The sequence below is a fragment of the Bos indicus genome, chromosome 3 (assembly GCF_029378745.1).
Source record: "Bos indicus isolate NIAB-ARS_2022 breed Sahiwal x Tharparkar chromosome 3, NIAB-ARS_B.indTharparkar_mat_pri_1.0, whole genome shotgun sequence".
Lineage (NCBI taxonomy): Eukaryota > Metazoa > Chordata > Mammalia > Artiodactyla > Bovidae > Bos > Bos indicus.
This window is the reverse complement of record NC_091762.1, coordinates 80166166-80186255: the sequence shown is the minus strand read 5'-3', so window position 1 is coordinate 80186255 and position 20090 is coordinate 80166166. Positions and strand designations below refer to the sequence as shown.

Below are 20090 nucleotides of genomic sequence, written 5' to 3'. Positions count from 1 at the left end.
TTTGCACCAAAACATAATCTGATAGAATTTATTGATTTATACTTTAACCACCCCCCTTACCACCCTTGCCTCCATATACAGACACACTTTTGATCATGCTGCATGAATGCTGTGTCCCTAAAAGAATCAGCACAGGAATCCTGGCTCTAGCTAGGATATTAATGCATTTTTGTGCTGAGGCAAAGGGTTTGATCCTGGGAGTCTGAGACTTTGTTGCATAAAACAGATCATTTAGCTCTTTAAGAAGAGAAGCAGCATGTTTACTTGGAAACAAATGTTGCAAATCAAAAGTATTTGAATTATCATTGCTGTACCCTGTCTAGAAGAATCTTCAAGTTGGACCCTAGGTGGCGCTAGTGGTAAATAACGCTCCTGCCAATGCACGAAACTTAAGAGAGGTGGGTTCCGTCCCTGGGTGGAGAAGATTCCCTGGAGTAGGAAATGGCAAACCACTCCAGTATTCTTGCCTGGGAAATCCCGTGGACAGAGGAGCCTGGCGGACTATAGTCCATGGGGTTAGAAAGAGTCAGACACAACTCAAGCAACTTAGCACACTATTGACAAAACACTGTGTAAGGAATGAACATGCAAGTTGAATTCCAGAGCCAGTTATCACAGCAACAGGACAGTTTCCCTGCTGACAACATCTACTGGGGAATTTAGGTCAAGTAGACAGGTTTTGGTTGTTCTACGATTTAAAATGGGGAACAATTCAAGTGCTGATTTTCTGACTTCACATTTAAACTGTTTAAGGTTTGATCTCAGTTTTCCTACTCAGTAGGTACCATCTGAGCCTCAGTTTTCTCATCTGTAAAGTGAAGATAATAAAACCTAGTTCATAGTGTGAGAATTGAATGCAAGGAGAGAATATAAAAAATTTACCCTAAGAGGTCCTGTTTAGTCCTAGCCAGTTTGACAGAGGACGTGGATCTTATATTTCCAGGTAACACACTGACAGCAAGTTGGGAAAGGGTTCGGCTTCTAAGGTTTTTACTTTCTGTTTTTGATTGAAAGTCTTCTTTATTCTTGAGGAAATACAGAATGGGGTAGTAGAAGAACAGTTTTTCAGTGAACCTCTGGTAAGAGGAAAGCAGATTTTCTCAGAAGATGGTTAAAGCCTCTGGTAAGATGGCTAAGTTCCTCTTTAAAGTGTTGCATAAACTGGGAAGAACGGCTGGTGTGGACAGGAAAGTTAACTGAAGACAAATACTGTCTCTGCATTTTTCTGATTCTGGACATCACCCTGGGGCAAACTCCTCATCTTTTTGCCATCTTCCAGTTTCTTACTGCTGAGTCCAAGGCACTCAAACCAAGCTTTGCCTATGGGACTAGCCTTAGGGTGATATGGGAGGCTCCAGCAAGCCCTTATATATAGTTTTCTACACACCTGGTGCTGTGCTCAGTCTCCCAGTCATGTCCAACTCTGTGCAACCCCATAGACTGCATAGCCTACCAGATTCCTCTATCTATGGGATTCTCCAGGCAAGAATATAGAAGTGGGTTGCCATTTCCTCCTCCAGGAGATCTTCCCAACCCAGGGATCAAACCCAGGTCTCCTGGATTGTAGGTGGACTTTTACCATCTTGTGCCACCAGGGAAATCACACACATTTGGCAGGTGGTTGGAAATCGAAGGGAAAATGTGAGATTTGACCCCATAGAAAATCCTCATCAATTAAGGAGAATTTTCCTCATGAGTGCAGCTTTGCACTTCAGTAAGGGAGCTAAAAAAGGGGCTTCCCTGGTAGCTCAGCGGTAAAGAATCTGTCTGCAATGCAGATGTGTATTCAATCCCTGGGTTGGGAAGATCCCCTGGAGAAGGAAATGCCAACCTTCTGTAGTATTCTTGCCTGAGAAATCCCATGGACAGAGGAGCCTGGCTACAATTCCATGGGGTCGCAAGAGCCAGACATGACTTAGTGGCTGAACCACCATCACCACCAAGCGAGCTAAAAACCCAGGCTGCCAGAGTTTGGGTGGTGGGCAGTTTTCACTGCCACCCAATATAGGGAACTCAGAATAGGGAAAGAGAAGTTCTCAGTGATCTTGGATAGATCACAGGCTACAAAGTAAAGAATGCAGTGTAATTCTGGATCTGCAAGTTGTGCAGTGAGCTAGGGACTAGCAACAAAGTTTTTAATAAGTATACCTTCTATCTAGGAGGAGAAATGGGAGGATCTAGAAACATAAACTCACAAGTAATTAAACGTGTTGAGACAATAATATGCTCAGTGTACAATTTAAAAAAGGAAACCAAGCAGGGGTCCTGAAAGGTGGTGGTAGTGAGATTTTGTGTTTCTATCGTCAGGGGAACCTGGATTCCCCAGAACTCCTTTAGCTTTCAGTCCTGTTGAAAAATTTTAAAAAGCGAAAGAAAAGGAGCAGCATCATAAGGTGTAGGGGTTCTCAGCTAGAAAGAGGGATAAGTGACCCATAATCCAACCTTCCCCAAAGAGTTGTGTGAGCAGGGAAGTCCTAACCTTTCTGGGCCTCTTTCTGTAGAGGTAAAATGAAGCCTTTGGACCAGATGGTTTTTAATCTCTTCCAGATTGTACCCACGAAGCCAAAACTCTGTCCTGTGAGCAGACTACGAAGTGGTCCAGTGAAGTCTAAACTAGCCTTGCCTACCTGCAGACCTCGAGGCCCATGATATAGAAATAATAGCTGTTTATTTAAATGTTCATGAAAGCCTCAAGCACAAAATAGCTTGTTTTTCGTTTCTATAGATACACCTGAGTGTAAAGGAGAAAACGCTAGTGCCCGAAAAGCGCTCAAGTTGGTATTATTAAGCAAGGCCAGGCCAGGCTCCTTGGGGCCTCTTCTCCGGTGTCCCCATCCCTTCCTCCGCCACAGCTACGTAAACGCAGACAGGCACACAAACGCAGTCTAGGCCTTAGAGAAAGTAATGCCAGAGAAAGCAGGTATCCCTGCTCTACCGACTATAATTTTCCCCCTCCCCTCTCTATTTTCGCTATCCTCACGCAGAAATTCCTTGCAGCCAGGAATCGCGGTTCCCGCCCTTCCGTGCTATGGTGGACGCGTCCCTAGTGGGCTGTGTTGGGGAGCTCTGGGCCCGTGGACCCAGCGATTCGGCAGAGCCGGGATTCCGGCCAACCGATGGAAAGGAGGAGCGTGGGGCAATTTCGAGGATTATGCAGAAGCTCAGGACCTAAGGGAGCATCGTCGCCGCTATCCTGAGAAAGCGGGTTTGCGGTACACTCCCATCAGCGTGACGGGTGGGTAGGAGCGGGGATCTCCTTGGGTGGGCGGGAGGAGATGCGGTCTGGTCTGGGACGGTTCTGAGTGGCGGGGACAGGGGCGGGGCTCTGAGTGTCAGGGGCAGAGACGAGCAGGGGCGTGGCTATGCGTAGTGGGGGCGGGGACTGGCAGGGGCGGGGCCCTGAGTGGCTAGGCCTGGGGAGATCGGAGCCGTCAGGGGCGGGGCTCTGCGAGGCGGGGCGGGGTCGCGAGCCTAGGTACGGCCCTGGACCCGGCCTCGGGCGGGGCTGGGGCCGTGGCAGGAAGCCGGAAGCAGCCGCGGCCCCAGCTCGGGAGACATGGCTGGCGTTAAAGGTACATCCTAGGTTCCTAGCTCGCTAGTCCTGCGGTGGGGTCGCCGCCTTGGCTCTGGGCTAATCCTGAAGCTGCGCCTTTAGCGCATGGGCTGGAAACGGCCTCCCCAGATGTGCCATCGTTTTCTCCTTTCCTGGTGGGAAGGAGTTCCCCTGCTCTCTTCGCTCCTTGGGGTACGGGTGGAGGCGTGTTTTGGGGAACCTCAACCTTTTTCTGCAAGGCTACTAGTCTTCACTCTTTCACCCGGCGTGTCCGGGTCGCTGCAGGCGAAGCCCTCGCCGGGAGCATTCCTTCCCTGGGAATCACCGGCTAGCCCGGGTGGGGCATCACCTCCCGGATTGCTTCCCAGTTCTTCGGGAAGCAGTTCCCACCCCCTCCTCTGCCTAGTTTTAGACTGGGCTTTCACTTCCCGTCATGTTCACCCTAATGCCCTGCTTTTCCTGCCACTTTGCCGAGTTTCCCACTTTTTCCAGACGAGCCATTGTCTCCAGTGTTCTCGGCATTAGAACCCTTACATCTGTCCTGTCGTGTAAATTGATTTTTACAATTGGGCAGAGTTGGCTGCAGGCGGGTGTCAGCGAAAAGCACCCTGAAATGCTGTATTTGTCTTAATTGCACAGAGTAGATTAGGTGGGATTTTATCGTTACTTTCATCAGTGTTTATTCCTTTATGGACAGACAGGAGGGTGGTGTTTGTATAGTACTTAAAAAAAAAAAAAAAAAAAACAACAAATGTAGTTTATTTACAATATCGTGTTAATTTCAGGTGTACAGCACAACAATTCAGACACACACACACATATATACTTCAGATTCTCTTCCCTTATAGGTTATTACAAAATATTGAATATAGTTCCCTATGCTATACAGTAGGTCTTTGTGCAGTGGGGCTTTCCTGGTGGCTCAGACAGTAAACTGTCTGCTTGCAATGTGTGAGACCTGGGTTCGATCCTTGGGTCGGGAAGATCCTCTGGAGCAGGAAATGGCAACGCAATCCAGTACTCTTGTCTGAAAAATTCCATGGACTGAGAAGGCTAGTAGGGTACAGTCCATGGGATCACAAAGAGTCGGACACGACTGAGCAACTTCACTTCGTGCAGTGAGTGTTTTTGCATGGGACAGTTGATTTTTAAAAAGGGGGTACCAAGAACACCAGTTCCCTCATCTGTGCACCTTCAGAGTGAAGGGGAATGCCAGCAGTGGGAGAGGTTATTGGAAGGCTTCCTTAGGTGGTAGGACCCACCCCATTAGATGTCTAATCTTTTGAATAGAGTAGGATAACTTGTTTCCATGTTGGAGCCCCTGTCCTTGAAATTTGTACACAAAGATCTTCCTTCTCTAGTTAATCAACATATGCTGTAAACATGCATACGGGTATATTTGTACACATGCATGTGTTTGCTATGAAATTTATCTGAGTGTGTAAACTGTTAGCAGACATATTTTAAAATTATTTCTGGCGGACTTTTATAATTGGCATTAATATAGTAAACATGATTTACTTGGACAGTGTTCATTTTGTAATATTCCACCTGAAGCCAGTGCAGAAAACCGATAAGAAGTAGCACCACTATGCTTTGTTTAGTCGTGTCCGGAAACTATCAAATAATAATGTTTATGTGTGAATGTGTTAGAAATTGCATTGTAGTAAAAAAAAGAAGATAGGTTATGAAATGGAAAAGGACTAAGGAAGTGTTTTGCAGATAACTTTTAAAGAAGAACTGCTGTGTGCCTGAGGCTTGGGATAAAAGGTTAAATGATCAGTTATTGTGTGACAGGGCTGGAAATAATTGTGTTACTGTTTAAATGTCTAAGGTGTGCTCAGATACAGTGTGAGGACCAAGATGGTATTGCAGGCTGACCGTATCCCCCAAATAAATACATTCAAGTTCCAACTCCCCAGTGTCTGTGAATTTGACCTTATTTGGAAATAGGGTCTTTGCAGATATAATCAAGTTAGGATGATATCGGATTAGTTGGACTTTAACCCAATGACTCGGAGAAGGCAATGGCACCCCACTCCAGTACTCTTGCCTGGAAAATCCATGGATGGAAGAGCCTGGTAGGCTGCAGTCCATGGGGTCGCGAGGAGTCCGACACGACTGAGTGACTTCACTTTCACTTTCATGCACTGGAGAAGGAAATGGCAACCCACTCCAGTGTTCTTGCCTGGAGAATCCCAGGGACGGGGGAGCCTGGTGGGCTGCCGTCTATGGGATCGCACAGAGTTGGACATGACTGAAGCGACTTAGCAGCAGCAGCCGCAGCAACCCAATGACTAGTGTCCTTGTAAGAAAAGGGAAATTTAGACATGGATAAATATAGGGAGAACAGCATAGGAGGACAGAGGCAGAACTTGGAATGATGCAACTGTGAGCTAGAGAGGACCAGAGATGGCAGGCAACTGCCACTAGTTAAAAAGAGGCAAGAAAGGATTCTTCCCTTAGAGTCTTCAGAGGGAGCAGATGTCCTTTCTAGATATGAGAGAGTAAATTTCTGTTCTTCTAAGCCACCCAGTTTGTGATACATTTTTAATAGCAGGTCTAGGAAACTAATACAGATGGCATTACCAAACCCTGCTCCAGGGAGGAAGAGGACCAGTCTCCCAAAAGAGGCATTCCTTGCTCTGAATCTAAAAGGATCAATAAGACTTTACCTGGCAAAGGATTGGGGTTGAGGGCAGAGTTTATTCTAATGGAGAGAACATGTGAGACGGGGCAGAGGTGCGCCTCCAGTGCTAGAACAGCTCATAGGCTGTGAAAGCAACTGTGCAGGTGACACCAGCTTTGTATATTCGAGAGGTCACCGTCTGCTGTGCGGAGGATAGATTGGAAGAGTCATGAGGTGAAGGCGGGCCTGAGATGATAAGGGTCTGCACACAGATGATAAGTAGCTGAGGGCACGAGAGAAGAGGTGGTTGTCTTAATCCTTTAAGGCTGCAGGACAAAAATACCATAAGCTGGGTGGCTTAAATACATTTATTTCTTAGTTTGAGAGGCTGGGATCTCCACAATCAAGGTGCCAGCAGATTTGTTGTCTGGTGAAGGCTTGCTTCCTGGTTCCTGGACAGGTATCTTTTTGCTGTGTCCCCACACAACAGAAGGGATTAGGAAGCTCTGTGGAGTCCCTTTATAAGGGTCCTAATCCTGTCGTGATCTAATCACCTCCTACCACCATCTCACTGGATGTGAAAATTTAATAGATGAATTTGGGGAGTGGGGACATAATCACTTAGTCTTTTGCAGTGGGTTTGAGTGAGGTCTGGGAGATTGAGTCACCCTGACTTACTGATTTTCTAGAAAGTGGAGTGTAGGGCTGGTGTTAGTCTTTCAAGATAGAACCGTGGAAAGGAAGAAGTGTGTGTTTGGGAGGATAAGGGGAGATGTTTCAGTTTTACACATGTTGAAGTTGAGTTCTGTGTTGACTACCCAGAGAAATCCAGATTGGAGTTGGAGGTGCAGGCTGAGTTCTTAGGAGTTACTTCAAACTGCAGCATTAGATGTAGCTGGGTCCTTGTGGTACCAGGGAGCTTTGTGTTGAATGCAGTATCCCAGCAAGAGTGTGGAGTGATAGGTGAATTTGGATTTCTGGTTAGCTCCAAGTTTGACAGATGGCCGAGGATGCAATTCCTGAAAAAGAAAAAGGAGGTAAAGAGCATCAGTTGGAGATACAGTTGTGAACTTTGAGTGATTGGTGTCCCAGAACAGAAGGAAGAGGTCTATGGTTCATAGCTCTGAATGGTCTCCTGTAGGACAGAGTGGTGCAGGTGCTTAGGCACAGGCAGGGGACAGAACCCATGAGGAAAGGATCGTCTGTAGTGAAACAATATGGGAAAAGTTACTTTTGTCCATTTTTTCCCCCCAAAAGTGACATGTACTAAATGGAAAAATATATAAAACTGACTGTCCTTCCTTGTCCTCTAACATCTGTATGCTCCCAGATGTTTTTAAAAATCACCTAGGTATCTTCCCATAAAAGTCTCCCCAGATTGCCTCTTAAAGTAAAAGGAAGCAATCAAAATGTTAATTGGTTTACCTAATGACTAATTTTGAGTATTATGGATTTTTTTTCAGAGGAGTACTCGGATAATTCAGTATCCGGTGCTTGTGATTGCTACCTTTACCGAAGACCGTTGCTAAAATGAGCATATACTTATATCAGCATTTGCTTACTGAGCTCCTGCCTTTGCCAGTCACTTTATATAGGTTATCTCATTTGAGTCCCATAAACTCCCTAATAAGTTGGCTTCGTTATTCCCATTTTACAGCTGCATAATCCGGTTTAAGGAGGTTCAGCTTCTACCACAGTCACACAACCAGTCAGGGACAGAGTTACCAACATGAACCCATGTTGGCGACCCAGAGCAGCGCAAGAGTTTTTAAACAACTCTGTTATTCTCTCACTCAGCAGTGGACAAAGCAAACACATTTCTACCTCCTCAAAGATTAGTGTCCAACAGATGCAGGGAATCGATATTCAGGGGATACTAGTTGGGAAGAATTTTCTAGGAAGACATGAAAGTAATCTTCAAATACTTGAAGCCCTGTGGTATGGGGAGGCACAGTGATCAAAGGGTTTATATTACAGGGAGACAGTTTGGGGTACAGTTTAAGGAAAGAGGGTTTTCAGCATTTGAAAACTGTCAGAATGAAATAATCTGCCTCAGGAGATAGTGAGTTTCCCTTCACTGGTATTGTATCAACTGACTATCTGGCCTCTTAGTATGGGTGTTAGGGAATTCATACATTAGACAGGGGCTGAGTCCTGGAAAGGCTTGAGCTCTTTCTCCACCTGAAGATTTAAGAGTAACAGACATAGGCTGTCATTTGCTAGTCAAATGTAACATCAACCAATGAAATAAGGAAATCTCTTTCAATGAAATAAGCAATTTTTTTTGTTAAAAAATTTAAAATTGAGCTATCATTCACATATCAAAAATTAGCCTTTTTCAAGTGTAAAATTCTTTACACTCTAAAAATTCTTTCAGTGGTTTTTAATATATACACAAGGTTGTACAACCATTACTACTTTCTAATTCCAGGACATTTCATCCATCCCAGAAGAATCCTCCATTCCTCTCCCCCTCCCCCAGTCCCTGATAACCATTGGAACCTATAACTCTTGATTTTATTTTTCCCAGCTCTTGTGGCCTTATCTTTCAGTGGGGCTATTGGGCTGACTTTTCTGATGCTGGGATGTGCCTTAGAGGATTATGGGTAAGTTATTTCAGAAAGAACTATTCTTTTTATGTCTTTGTCACTATTAGTATGGGTGTTAGAGAATTTGGTCAATTTAGCACCAAGCTCTAATGAATGAATTAATGAAGCCCAAATTACAAAGCCAGTCCCTTAGTTAGTTGTATTTGTACAGAGAAAAGCTCTTTTCAAAATTGATGTGTTCATTTAATGAGAATTTATTGAAGACTTCCTCCAGACCAGCTGAGGATACAAGAATGATGAGACACAATCCTGTCCTCAGGGAGCTTGCAGTTCTAGTTATGAGTAAGAGACAGGCAGACAGTCCAGTCAGGAGAGATGTGTACAAAGTACAGTGAGAGCGTCCAGAAAGGGAACCCGAATTTCCCTGGTAAAGTCAGGGAGAACTGCATAGAAGAGGTTGTCCTTAACCTGAGACTTTGTGGATAAATAAGTTTATCAGGTCAATGAGTCAGGAGCGGGCATTCCAGGTAGAGGGAGTCTTTAAGAAATAGAAAAACTAATGTGGCTACAGATGAAGCAAATGAGTGAAGATGGCACAGAATGAATGGAAGAAGTTGGCCAGATCATGTGAGGCTTTGTAGTCCAGGGCAAGGAATCTTGAGTTTTACTCCAAGAAATTGAAAGGTTTCCAACCTGCGCACACTCAGATAATTTCTCCTGAATGAACATGTGCAAGGCACTGTGCTGTGTTCTATATGGAAAGCAAAGATGACTAAGTTAGGATTCTGTCCCTAAAGAAACTACAGCTCAGTAACACAGAAAACCATGAAGATTCTAGACTTTACATTGTGTCATTGTTTCTTAACACAGTATAAGCTGTCTGCATATTAATGTACTGGTAATTTTTAATCATCACTACTTAATCATCAGCTGTTCCTGGAAAATAATCATCTCATGCACTAATGTTGACAACTGAATAAATAATTGTTGACCTAGACATTTAGAATAATATAAACTTTGAAACAGGAGTGTATCTTTAATTACGATGTAACTAACTTTCCCTTTTGGGTTTCTCCTGGGTCCGACCAACAGCGTTTACTGGCCCTTGTTTGTCCTGGTTTTCCACGCCATCTCTCCCATCCCCCATTTCATTGCCAAACGAGCAACATACGACTCCGATGCAACAAGTAGCGCCTGTCGGGAACTGGCTTATTTTTTCACTACAGGAATTGTTGTCTCTGCCTTTGGATTTCCTGTTATTCTTGCTCGTGTGTCTGTGGTAAGTCTTGTCTATTGTTCTGCCCAGCTATCGCTGAGGTTACTTCACAGGCCTGTGTCTGGAACCACAGTTTCATTTCCACTGCTTAGACGTCATACTCAAAGCCAGACATATTTCTAGTTTCTGTATTCCCCTGATTTAGATCTACCTATCAGTATCTTGCACATGCTTTCAGAATGCTTTCTTTGTTCCTCTTGCGATTTTTAGCCAGACCAAGTGATTTCTTGCTTTTTCTGTTGTAAGCTATTTTCTGGAAGTATTCTGAAATCCTTGCCTCTTCTTGTAGGGCAATCTAGAGTCTCATGTAGCAATACTTTTCTAGTTCCAAAATAAATATCAAAAGGGGTCCTGGTCACCTAATTCCAGTGTGTGTATGTGTGTGTGTGGTGGCGGGGGGTGGGGGTCGGGTTGTTCCCTATACCATTAAGGAGCAGTTCTTCCACACCAGGTGAGTATCCTACAATTCAGCTCAAGTCTGATTCCATCTACCTGGAGACAGCAACAGATTCTACTGGTTCAGGGCTCAGTCCCACAAGACTACCTCCCTCTTCAGATGCCAATCACAAGTTTCATGCTTCTGACTGACTGGCTGTAAATCAGAGGTTTCCACCATAAAAATAGTCACTCTCATCACTTATGAAGTTGCAAGGATTTTAGAAGCTCTTTGCAGAATATGGGGACTGATCAAATATATATTTTTTAATATAAATCACAACATCATACCCAATTCTTCTGCAAATAGGATCATGGACATAATTCTCAACACAATAGTTACATATTGAGGGAAAACTATATAGCTACTGGAAGATACAGTGAGTAATATGACATCTTCATGTTGTCAATGAGGAAATTAATGACTCACTCACTCAATCAAAGAAATAGAAAATGTTATTTCCCCTAACCTGAGGATCATACCCTGGGAGATGACTGTTCCTTCTGTAAGAGATCAGACCACAGCTGCATAAGTTTTAGAGACAAATGGTTATATGTCAGATGGCATACTATTGGCCATTTACGCAATCCAGATTGGCATGTATGAAGTGAGCAGTGGGTCGTCATGGCCCACTACATCATTAAGAAGGAAGATTATCTCCTAAGCAGTTATGACGTTCATGAGATTAGGAAGGCGTGTTAGGAAGCAATGTTATCTCCTAAGGAGGTCTGGTTAATACAGATGCAAAGTACACAAAGGGGAGGGAGGAGGCCTGAACAAGAAGAGAAAATTTTATGTTTAAATTTTTCTTGTCTTGCCATAAATATGCACTTTATTTAATCAGTATCCAATATAAAGTTTTTATCTCCAAAATACACATTATGGGTATAATTTATTCAGTTCTTTGATATTCACTGTCTTCCATACTGTTTGCTTTTATTTCCCCTAATTACATACTGTTTCAATTTCATGAGACTCTTATTTGGGACGTTGAATATCAGACCTACACAAGTGCTATTTATTCGTACAGTAAACAGCATATGCTATTTGTAGGGCACTCGGGATAAGAACTAGATACTGTCTCTGTTCTCAAAAGAACAGAAATTAGCCTGATGGGTAAGTATAGTATAAGTGTACTATATGTGGTCATTAAAACATGATCAGAATGCCATAGGTGCACCAAGGAGAGAAATTACCTCTGGTATTTGGTGTGGCTTCTATGGATAAATACTATTTTGATTAAAGTAGAAAAGACAATCATATGGAATGGTTCTCAAATGCAAAAATGAAATGTATGGACTAAAGAGTAGTCCAATATGATGGAGCAAAAAGGGAGAGGTTGAGATTGAGGCTAGAAAGGCTGGGGAAGCCTGACTGGGGAAGGTCTGGAATGCCAGGCCAGTGTGAACTCTTTTTAGATAACAGAAGCATGGAAGGTTTTTCAATGTAAGATTGTCATGATCTTATCCCTCTTGTGCCTTAGACTAGTACTTCTTAAATTTTTCTTTAAGGATTTCTATTTTTACCTTTCAAATGCTGCATCATGTTTTATGAAAAAATTTTCACTGATGTTCTCTGCTTGTTAAAACAAAATATGCCCACTAGAGGGTACTCTCATCCCCAACTGTGCCTCTGGAAAACCATCTGCCACGCTGGAAAGCTCTTTTTAGTTGTATCCCGAGTATTATTTAAAATCTTTTGCCTGGAAAAGAAACAAATCAGTCTGTAACTCTCCAATTCCTATTTTCATGAAAAAAGGCAATCTATCCAGGACTTCCGGTAACCAATATTGTAATTGGACCCTTTCTAATCTTGCTTTGTGTATTTTACTGAAGGCAGTCATTGTCTCATGAAAACACGTAGCGAAGTATGTCTAATGGGGAAAATGTTAAGGATGATACCAGACTTAATTAACAAGCGTCACAAAGTGATTGGACTAATTACTGAACTGTCTCCTATTACATTGTTAAGCCTTTTAGCAGTTTTATTTAGTATTTCATTAGCTGTTTCTGATGTAAAAAATAATGTTTGCAAAGAGTACAGTATAAAGTAAAGATTTAATCCTCTTTTTAATCCTCTTGTGTTTCAGATCAAATGGGGAGCCTGTGGCCTGGTGCTGGCAGGCAATGCAGTGATTTTCCTTACAATTCAAGGTTTCTTCCTTGTATTTGGAAGAGGAGATGATTTTAGCTGGGAGCAGTGGTAGCCCGTGTTTTATCCTGACAAAAATGCATTTAATTTCTTAGAATCCATGTTGTATGTATATGTGTGCACATGTGGCCTTTTACTATGAAATTTAATACGCTGGTTTTTTATACCTTTGTAATCATGTAATCACTTTAAGGAGGACTACATGGGGGAAAGGGTTAGTTTTATTCCCAACGAGTAGACTTCTCCATTCACTCAAGTTGAGTTATGTTGTTCAGCTGTTCATATAGTCATAGTATGGTGCTGTCAGAAAATATGTTAACATACATTGCCCACTCAGTGTGCCACATCTCCAGCTGCAGCCCAGGGATGTGCTTGGGTGGGTCCATAACACTGGGGTTATCTCAACTCTCCTCAGGACTTCCAACATATACTCGTGGCCCAGAGAGAAGGAGGTGGCCCCCTCTTTGTGTTGCAGACTCTTGCTTCTCAAAGTGTGGTCCATAGGAGCTTAACTACAAATGCAGAACCTGTGGCCCCAGCCCCAACCCAGCTCGCTTTGGTGAGATCCCATGTGAATCCAATGCACATGAAAGTTTGAGAAGCATGTTCATGAAGAAATAAGCATTGCCGTCCCCTTGGCGGAACCACTTAGCCTGTGTGGGCATTAGCGGCTTGTAAAAGCTGTTTCCCCTTCCCCTCATGTTGAGGCCTAGTTCAGATTCTCCTTGATGTTTGTGCAGTGTCCAAACCTATAATTTATAGGCTGTTCCTCAGGTTTGTGAAGTGTTCTCAATAGCGAACAGCCATGGCTTCACATTGTCTGAAAAGCAAATGCTGTCTTCACAGTGGAGGGGAACAGAGCCCCTGCTGGGAGACAGTGGATGGAGGCTGGACTGGAGCTGTCCCTTGCTTCAGCAGGATGGGGAGGAGTGGACTAGTAATACTGTTTAATTTCCCTTTATAGTCTGACATTTCTCCCCAGTTATTTCCCTGTGCTGTTTCCCTCCACCTTCACCAGTCCCCCTAAACCCCCTAAACACACTCCCAGCGGTTCTGATTGGCCCACACTTCTTTATGGCTCGGCTTCTCCTTTCTACAGAGACATGGAGCCAAGTAAGCAAGCAGAGGGTGAGCTGCTTAATTGTATTTCCATGTGATGTACTTACTGTCTTCCACGTCCTATAGGACTTTTAATAACACGTTATGCTACTTTTAAATGAATCATTGAGAATTAGTGTGATGCTAGGTTCTGTAATCTCAGTTTTTCTAGCTCAACTTTTTGTCCAAGACCTATTGAGAAAAGGGATTATTGGAACTAGAACCACTTGATTAGAATATAAGCAATGATTTTAAAGCATTATTAATGTGTGATAACTGACATACATTCAAAACACTGAAACCTTGATGTTTGTAACCCCTTCGTATTCTGGAATGATGTTGGGATCAGAAGAGTGATACCTAAAATGATAATGTGCAGTGATACTTAGCTTTGTGCGTGATTTTATGTTTTCAGTGTACTGTGTACTTACAGAATTGTTAAAGTTGTTATTTCCAATATTTATACTAGAAAAATTGTATAGACACTTTATGATTTTAACCAGCATTTTTAATAACATTTGCACTTACTGTATTGTAATAAACTTCACTTTTAACACAAAAGTTTTAACTGAAAGTCTTTATTCTGATGTTGATTTGCATAAATGGTAACCAAAACAATGAAAATTTCTTGGTGTTCTGAAATGTGCAGTTTTAAGCAATAATCTGTCCTGCATCAGAATAATAGCAATAAGTTGTAAGGTACCATTTTGGATGTGTAGTTGGCTTGTAATAGCTTTTCTTTTCCTAAGATGGAGATACTGTTAATACTACATTTTGCAAAAGTTCCTTTGTTGCTTGTACACATTTTAAATAACCAGTGTAGCTTTAATGTGTAGTCTTCCAGCATTGCTTCTTGATTATTTTTCCAGGATGATATAAAGTCCTTCATGTAGAGTATTTGTGGAATGGAAAGACTAATGTGTTGGAAACACTAATATGGCTACTAATGGAATGGTTTATCGAAATGATAGGTTATTGGATTTGCTAAGTGCCTGAAACGGGCATTTATTCTGCAGCACCTAAGTGTCATGTAAGTAATAAACTTCAGTATTATTTAAGAAATAAATGTCGGTAAGAAGTATTGCTTGATATGAATGTATGGTACAAAAGTTTCACCTTGGTAACCCAAATCTTGGGCACTTTTCATCCTCATAAAAAGTTCATTTTTTCTCCCTTTATATATTATAATATATTTTGGAAATTCAAAGCACATTAATAATATTCTAAAACTGAGAATGCACATAAAGAATTGCCCAGAAAAGAAATTTTCTATCATGTTCCAAACAACTGGCTTACATCTTGAAACGCTTTTCCCACAGAAACAATATTAGGAATGCCAAACCCTAACATAGCTGACCTTGAATACTCAAGGTACCTGCCTGAGATTTGGGTCTTGGCTCTGGGGTCGTGCTGATCTCGAGTGGCCTTGGTCTGCAGCAGCCTGAAGCAGGGCTTTGGTTCCTGGCCAGAGATTGAGGTCAGGTTGTGGAGGTTGAGAACACGGAATCCTAGTCACTAGACTAGTGCTCAGTGACAAGGCCTTGGCCCTTTGGCTTTTAGAAAAACAATTCCCAGAAAGATAGAAAGTAGTGAAACAAAGTATCTATTAGGAAAAAGAGTCCAGCACGTGTGGATAGACACACAGGTGGTCTCAGAGAGTCATGCCCTCGTGGTGGTTTGGATCACTTTTATGGGGCATTTCTGCCGGTTTTCCTGTGCCAATCATTTTGACTTGCCCAGTTCTTTAGTCCATGTTGATATGTCTCAGGTCCTCCCACGTGTGTGAGCTCATCTCTTAGTCAAGATAGATTCTAGTGAAGAGGCCTATGGGTAGTCAGCATCACTTACTATGAGGTGATGCCCTTTCCCTTTTTGACCTCCAAGGAGACTTGCGTAGTCAGGGAGGTGTCCTTCACTTCAAGAATGAGAAGTATGTGGTCTTTTTATCTCTTGTCTGGGCAGGGCTCAGCCTCCTTCATCATCCTGCTTTTATGGAGCTTCTGCTATTAAGGAGTTTGGTCCACAGGGAAGAGATTGTTCAGTCGGGGGCCCATCTATCTCCTGCCTCAGTGTGAGCAGTTTGAAGGAAAGGAAGTGTGAATTTCCACCTCCTTTCCCAAGAACAAGGTCTTTCTCACTTTGGTTTTTGCAGCCTTCTGCATCCCCTAATGCCCTTGGGGTCCATTAAACCTGTGATGTTTGCTGGCCTCCTCTCCTGGCTCAGAGGCATCCTCCTAGTCTGCCCCATATCCTGAGGTTCTTCTTATTCCAAAGTCACCCACCGTACTACTCCTACTGATCAGGTTTCTTAGTGCTGACATCTTGGGATGTGTAAGGGGAAAGTGGCCTGCTCATGCTCTTCCCTAGAGAGAATGAAGGATGGTGATTATTCTCCCGACATCTGGAACACATCCATGCCTGCCCAGTGCAGTTACCACGTAAGGCTGCAGCTGCGTTGTTACAAGGGTGTGCCTTGGAACCCATTCGCAGAGATGGTAATGTTTCAAAGTAGAGTGAAGAAAGTACTCTAGCAGTTTATAGAAGCATGTGATATTTTGAGCCACCCCATCACACATCATCCCTTCCTCGGTGAGTTCTCAGTTGGTTCCACATTTCATAGTTGTTTCTTTTCCTCCACTTAGGAATCTGCAGATTTTTCTTATGGTCCCCCAGAAATCTACCTCTGGGGTATCTTCTTGATGAAGACCCTTCTAGAGATTGAAAAGTTTTCATGAAGTTAATAGCTTTAGGCTCTCAGAAATGCTTAGGAGATGTCATGAAAATGTGCCTTTTCAAAATTCAGATTTTGCACCATAATTTACTCAAAATATTTATGAGGATTTTAGCATTTCCCAAGTATTGTAATTAACTCACAACTGGGAAATCAGTATTTCTGTAGATGAATATAAGTTGTGTGTTTAAATGTTCTTTTGACATTCTTCCTCACGAAGTACCTTATTCGCAAAAATCCCAGTGTATAATGACTCATGCGTTGCAATCTGCTTTCATGTGGCCACGCTCCTGGAGTAGAGCAATGACACATGACCCCAGACTTGATGTGAAAAATCCCCGAGGCTGCTTTAGAATGCAGTTATATACATATGATGAGGATGAATCTCTTTTTCTCTTTCCTCCAGCAGGGTTGCCCGAGGATGATTTCCTTTAAAATAAAGCTTGTCATTTACCGTTGAACAAAGACTTTTGTGTACATTATTAAACAAAAATTCTTATATGGTATTACTACCGTGGGATGCATTATATTTGGACAGGAGACCAGCAGATTTCTTTTCCAAGTTTTTTGTTTGGATAATCTTAATCAAATTTGGAGAATTTGACTAGTTTTGAGCCTATATTTATTGTAGTTCCTATATTTATTCAGGAAACGTGTAACTGGGAGAACTCCAGTTCCTACTTACAGTTTTGCTAACATTCCAGGGTTGGAGCTGGGTTATGTGGGGCATGGTTAATCAAGAATTTGCTGTATTGAAAAAGAAAGAAAAAGTCAACACTTGAAAATAGTGCTGTACGTATTCTATAGAGTTGTTTTGTGCACTGCATAAAAGAATGCACACATTCTTAAGTACCACTTAAGGAGTAATGTGTCCCCCTTATACACAAAGCATTTGGGGATGATCTGATGTTTTCAAGGTGGATTGAAGCAGTTAGATTATAAAGAAACTGAGCTAGCTATTTCATTGCATTGTCAAACTAAGCATGAAATTAAATTCTTAATAGAAATTGGGTAATACAACATAACTATAAAATGCCTGTAAGAGAAAAACAGTTCCCAAGGAAGCCTTTCTGGTTCAAGGGGTTGAACACATGCATATTCATTCAAAAAAACATGCTGGGTGCGTTGAGAGACCTCCTCTGGGACTGAGAATTGATGTGTCTTGAGAAATCATGTACCTGCTATTTAAACATAGTATCTTCTGTCTTGAGATTTTTTTTTTTTAATGCCTGCCTATTATTTTTGTCAGTTAAATGTAAATAAAAATGTTTTATCCAGTATCCAGTAATTATAATTTGTAAGTTATTTTCTTTTCTTCCTACAATGGCTCTCAGAAATCTCTATTTAGGTTATCAGTCAAATTTCATCTTTTCTTTGCTTTTGCAGAAGTAGAAAACACCTCTTTGTTCTTTAAAACAAATGAAAGTTACAAAGAGTTTAAATTTCAAGCATTTCCCCACGTTTTAAAAAAGTGTAACTTGGTAGAAAATAAATTTCAATTCATTTCCCTGTAGTTATGAAGCACAGTGCAGAATTAATAGATGACCACTTTCCTGGTAGCTCAGCTATAAACAATCCACCTGCAATGTGGGAGACCTGGGTTCAATCCCTGGATTGGGAAGATCCCCTGCAGAAGGGAAAGGCTACCCACTGCAGTATTCTGGCCTGGAGAATTCCATGGAGTCCATGGAGTTGCAAAGAGTCGGACACAACAGAGCAGCTTTCACTTTCACTTTGGAATAAGGATTCATCTTCAATACTGAGCATATAGGCAAAGTGGTCTTAATCTTTGAAATTACTCACTTGGAAAAGGACACACTTAAAGACTTGGCATAAATAAATCAATAGTGATGAGCTACTGTTGACTTATCTATTAAAATTGAATAGTTACAGCTGTTTTGTATACTTACAAATTAATTACTAGATATTATTAAAAGTTGCTCATTCCCTTTCTGTCCTCAGAATAATTAAATAAGATTATCAATTTGATCTTAGCTGGATAATTATTTCATTTAATAATTTAAAGCATAAATGTACATCTATGCTTCTGTCTCAATACTTTAATGTCATCTGCAGTTGAAAAACAAATTTTGCTACCACATTCTGTAAAATTTAATGATCTTTACTGCCCTGCCCCCAAAATTATGCTTGTCCTGCTGACAAATCCAGAATTCTCCAGCAGTTCTATCATTGCTGCAGCCTAACCATTTGAGCTTTCTTGGTGATGCTCTTGCTAAAATCCGCTTGCTGCTGATGAAAACGAGTCGGATGAACTTAATCTACACCTTAGATTACACCTCTGTAATCTATTCACTTTGCTTGTGCCTGAGTCCTCTTTTATGGATGTTTTCTGTCATTCTGAGGCCATTTAGTTAGAGGCTCTGAAACCAAGGGTCCCCCTAAACAACTAACATCAATATTTATCTCCTCTTTTTCTGTAGCTTATCAATAAGGGGAGATTGAGATTATAAGACAGGTACACAGGCTGTGTGAAGATGAGACTATTTGGACCCCCCTTTGACAGATGAATGTGAGATGTCACATAAAACATATTTATGGAAGCTAATTAGAGGCATAAGTAGCTACAGGGTTAATATACTTCCCACAGATCAAATGTGAAATTTATGTTGCCTTTATCATTTATTTGCTAAGTCATGTCTGACTCTTTGCAACCCCAGAGACTATAGCCCACCAGTGTCCTCTGTCCATGGGATTTCCCAGGCAAGAATACTGGAGTGGGTTGCTAGTGCTAGATGCTTTTATAACACCTATATATGTAAATCATAGATAAATAGTAAACATCATTTGTTCAACAAAAATCTTTTCTATTCTGTATCAGACTTGATGATCTCATGCTACTTCCTGGCTTTAGTTACCTTTCTAAGCAGCTAACTCATGTGTGTTTCTCTAGCCCAGACTTCACTAAATCCCAGAACTGTGCATCTGACTGTCAATATCATCTCTCTACTTGGATGCTTAACAGGCATCTCAAATTTAGCATGTCCAGAATCAAAGCTCCTGACACTTCCTATTATTCCTGTTTCTCCAGAACAAAAGACCTGGAGTATTTCAAAACATCTCATTACTGCATATCGCCCAGGTACTCCATCAGGGAATCATGTTGCTTCTATCTTCAACATGTATCCTGCGTCAAAACATGTCTTATATTCTTGCTACTACCAAAGGTTCAAGTCACTATGGTCTTATTTGGGTTATTGCTCTGGCCTCCTAACTGGTCTCACTGCTTTTGCCCTTCCCCACCCCACTTCAGACTAGTTTCAACAGAGCCGTAAGAGTCAACCTGTAAAATGTAAATCAGATCAAGTTATCCCTCTGTCCACTGACTTCACTTCAATAGTAAAATGACAATCCAGTTGAGAAATGGACAAAGCTTCTGAATAGGTATTTCTCCAAAGATGTGCAGATGGCCAATAAGCACATGAAAAGATGCTCAACATCACTAGACATCAGGGAAATGGAAATCGAAAACCAGTATGAGCTTTCATTTCACACCCACTAGAATGGCTAGAAACAAAAAGACAGGCAGTAACTAGTGTTGGCAAGGATAGGATACAGTCAGAGCCCTTGTAAATTGCTGGGGGAATGTAAAATGGTGTAGCCACTATAGAAAATTTCGAAAGTTCCTCAAGGTGTTAAACACTGAGTT

At 41.9% G+C, this 20090-nt stretch overlaps 1 protein-coding gene across 3 annotated transcripts; it reads left to right on the top strand.

Moving 5' to 3' along the window:
* LEPROT (leptin receptor overlapping transcript) lies at positions 1-14758 on the top strand. 3 transcript variants are annotated; one of them, XM_070786401.1, is made up of 4 exons: positions 2158-3235; positions 8713-8788; positions 9824-10010; positions 12533-14758. In XM_070786401.1, the coding sequence occupies exons 1-4, from the start codon at positions 2905-2907 to the stop codon at positions 12647-12649; spliced, it is 711 nt and encodes a 236-aa protein (XP_070642502.1). In that variant the 5' UTR covers positions 2158-2904; the 3' UTR covers positions 12650-14758. The 3 variants fall into 3 exon arrangements, with proteins under 3 accessions (XP_070642503.1, XP_070642502.1, XP_019812873.2); XM_019957314.2 differs by lacking the exon at positions 2158-3235 and adding an exon at positions 3458-3572; XM_070786402.1 differs by lacking the exon at positions 9824-10010 and having other exon boundaries at positions 1-3235.
* The last annotated feature ends 5332 nt before the right edge of the window (positions 14759-20090 follow it).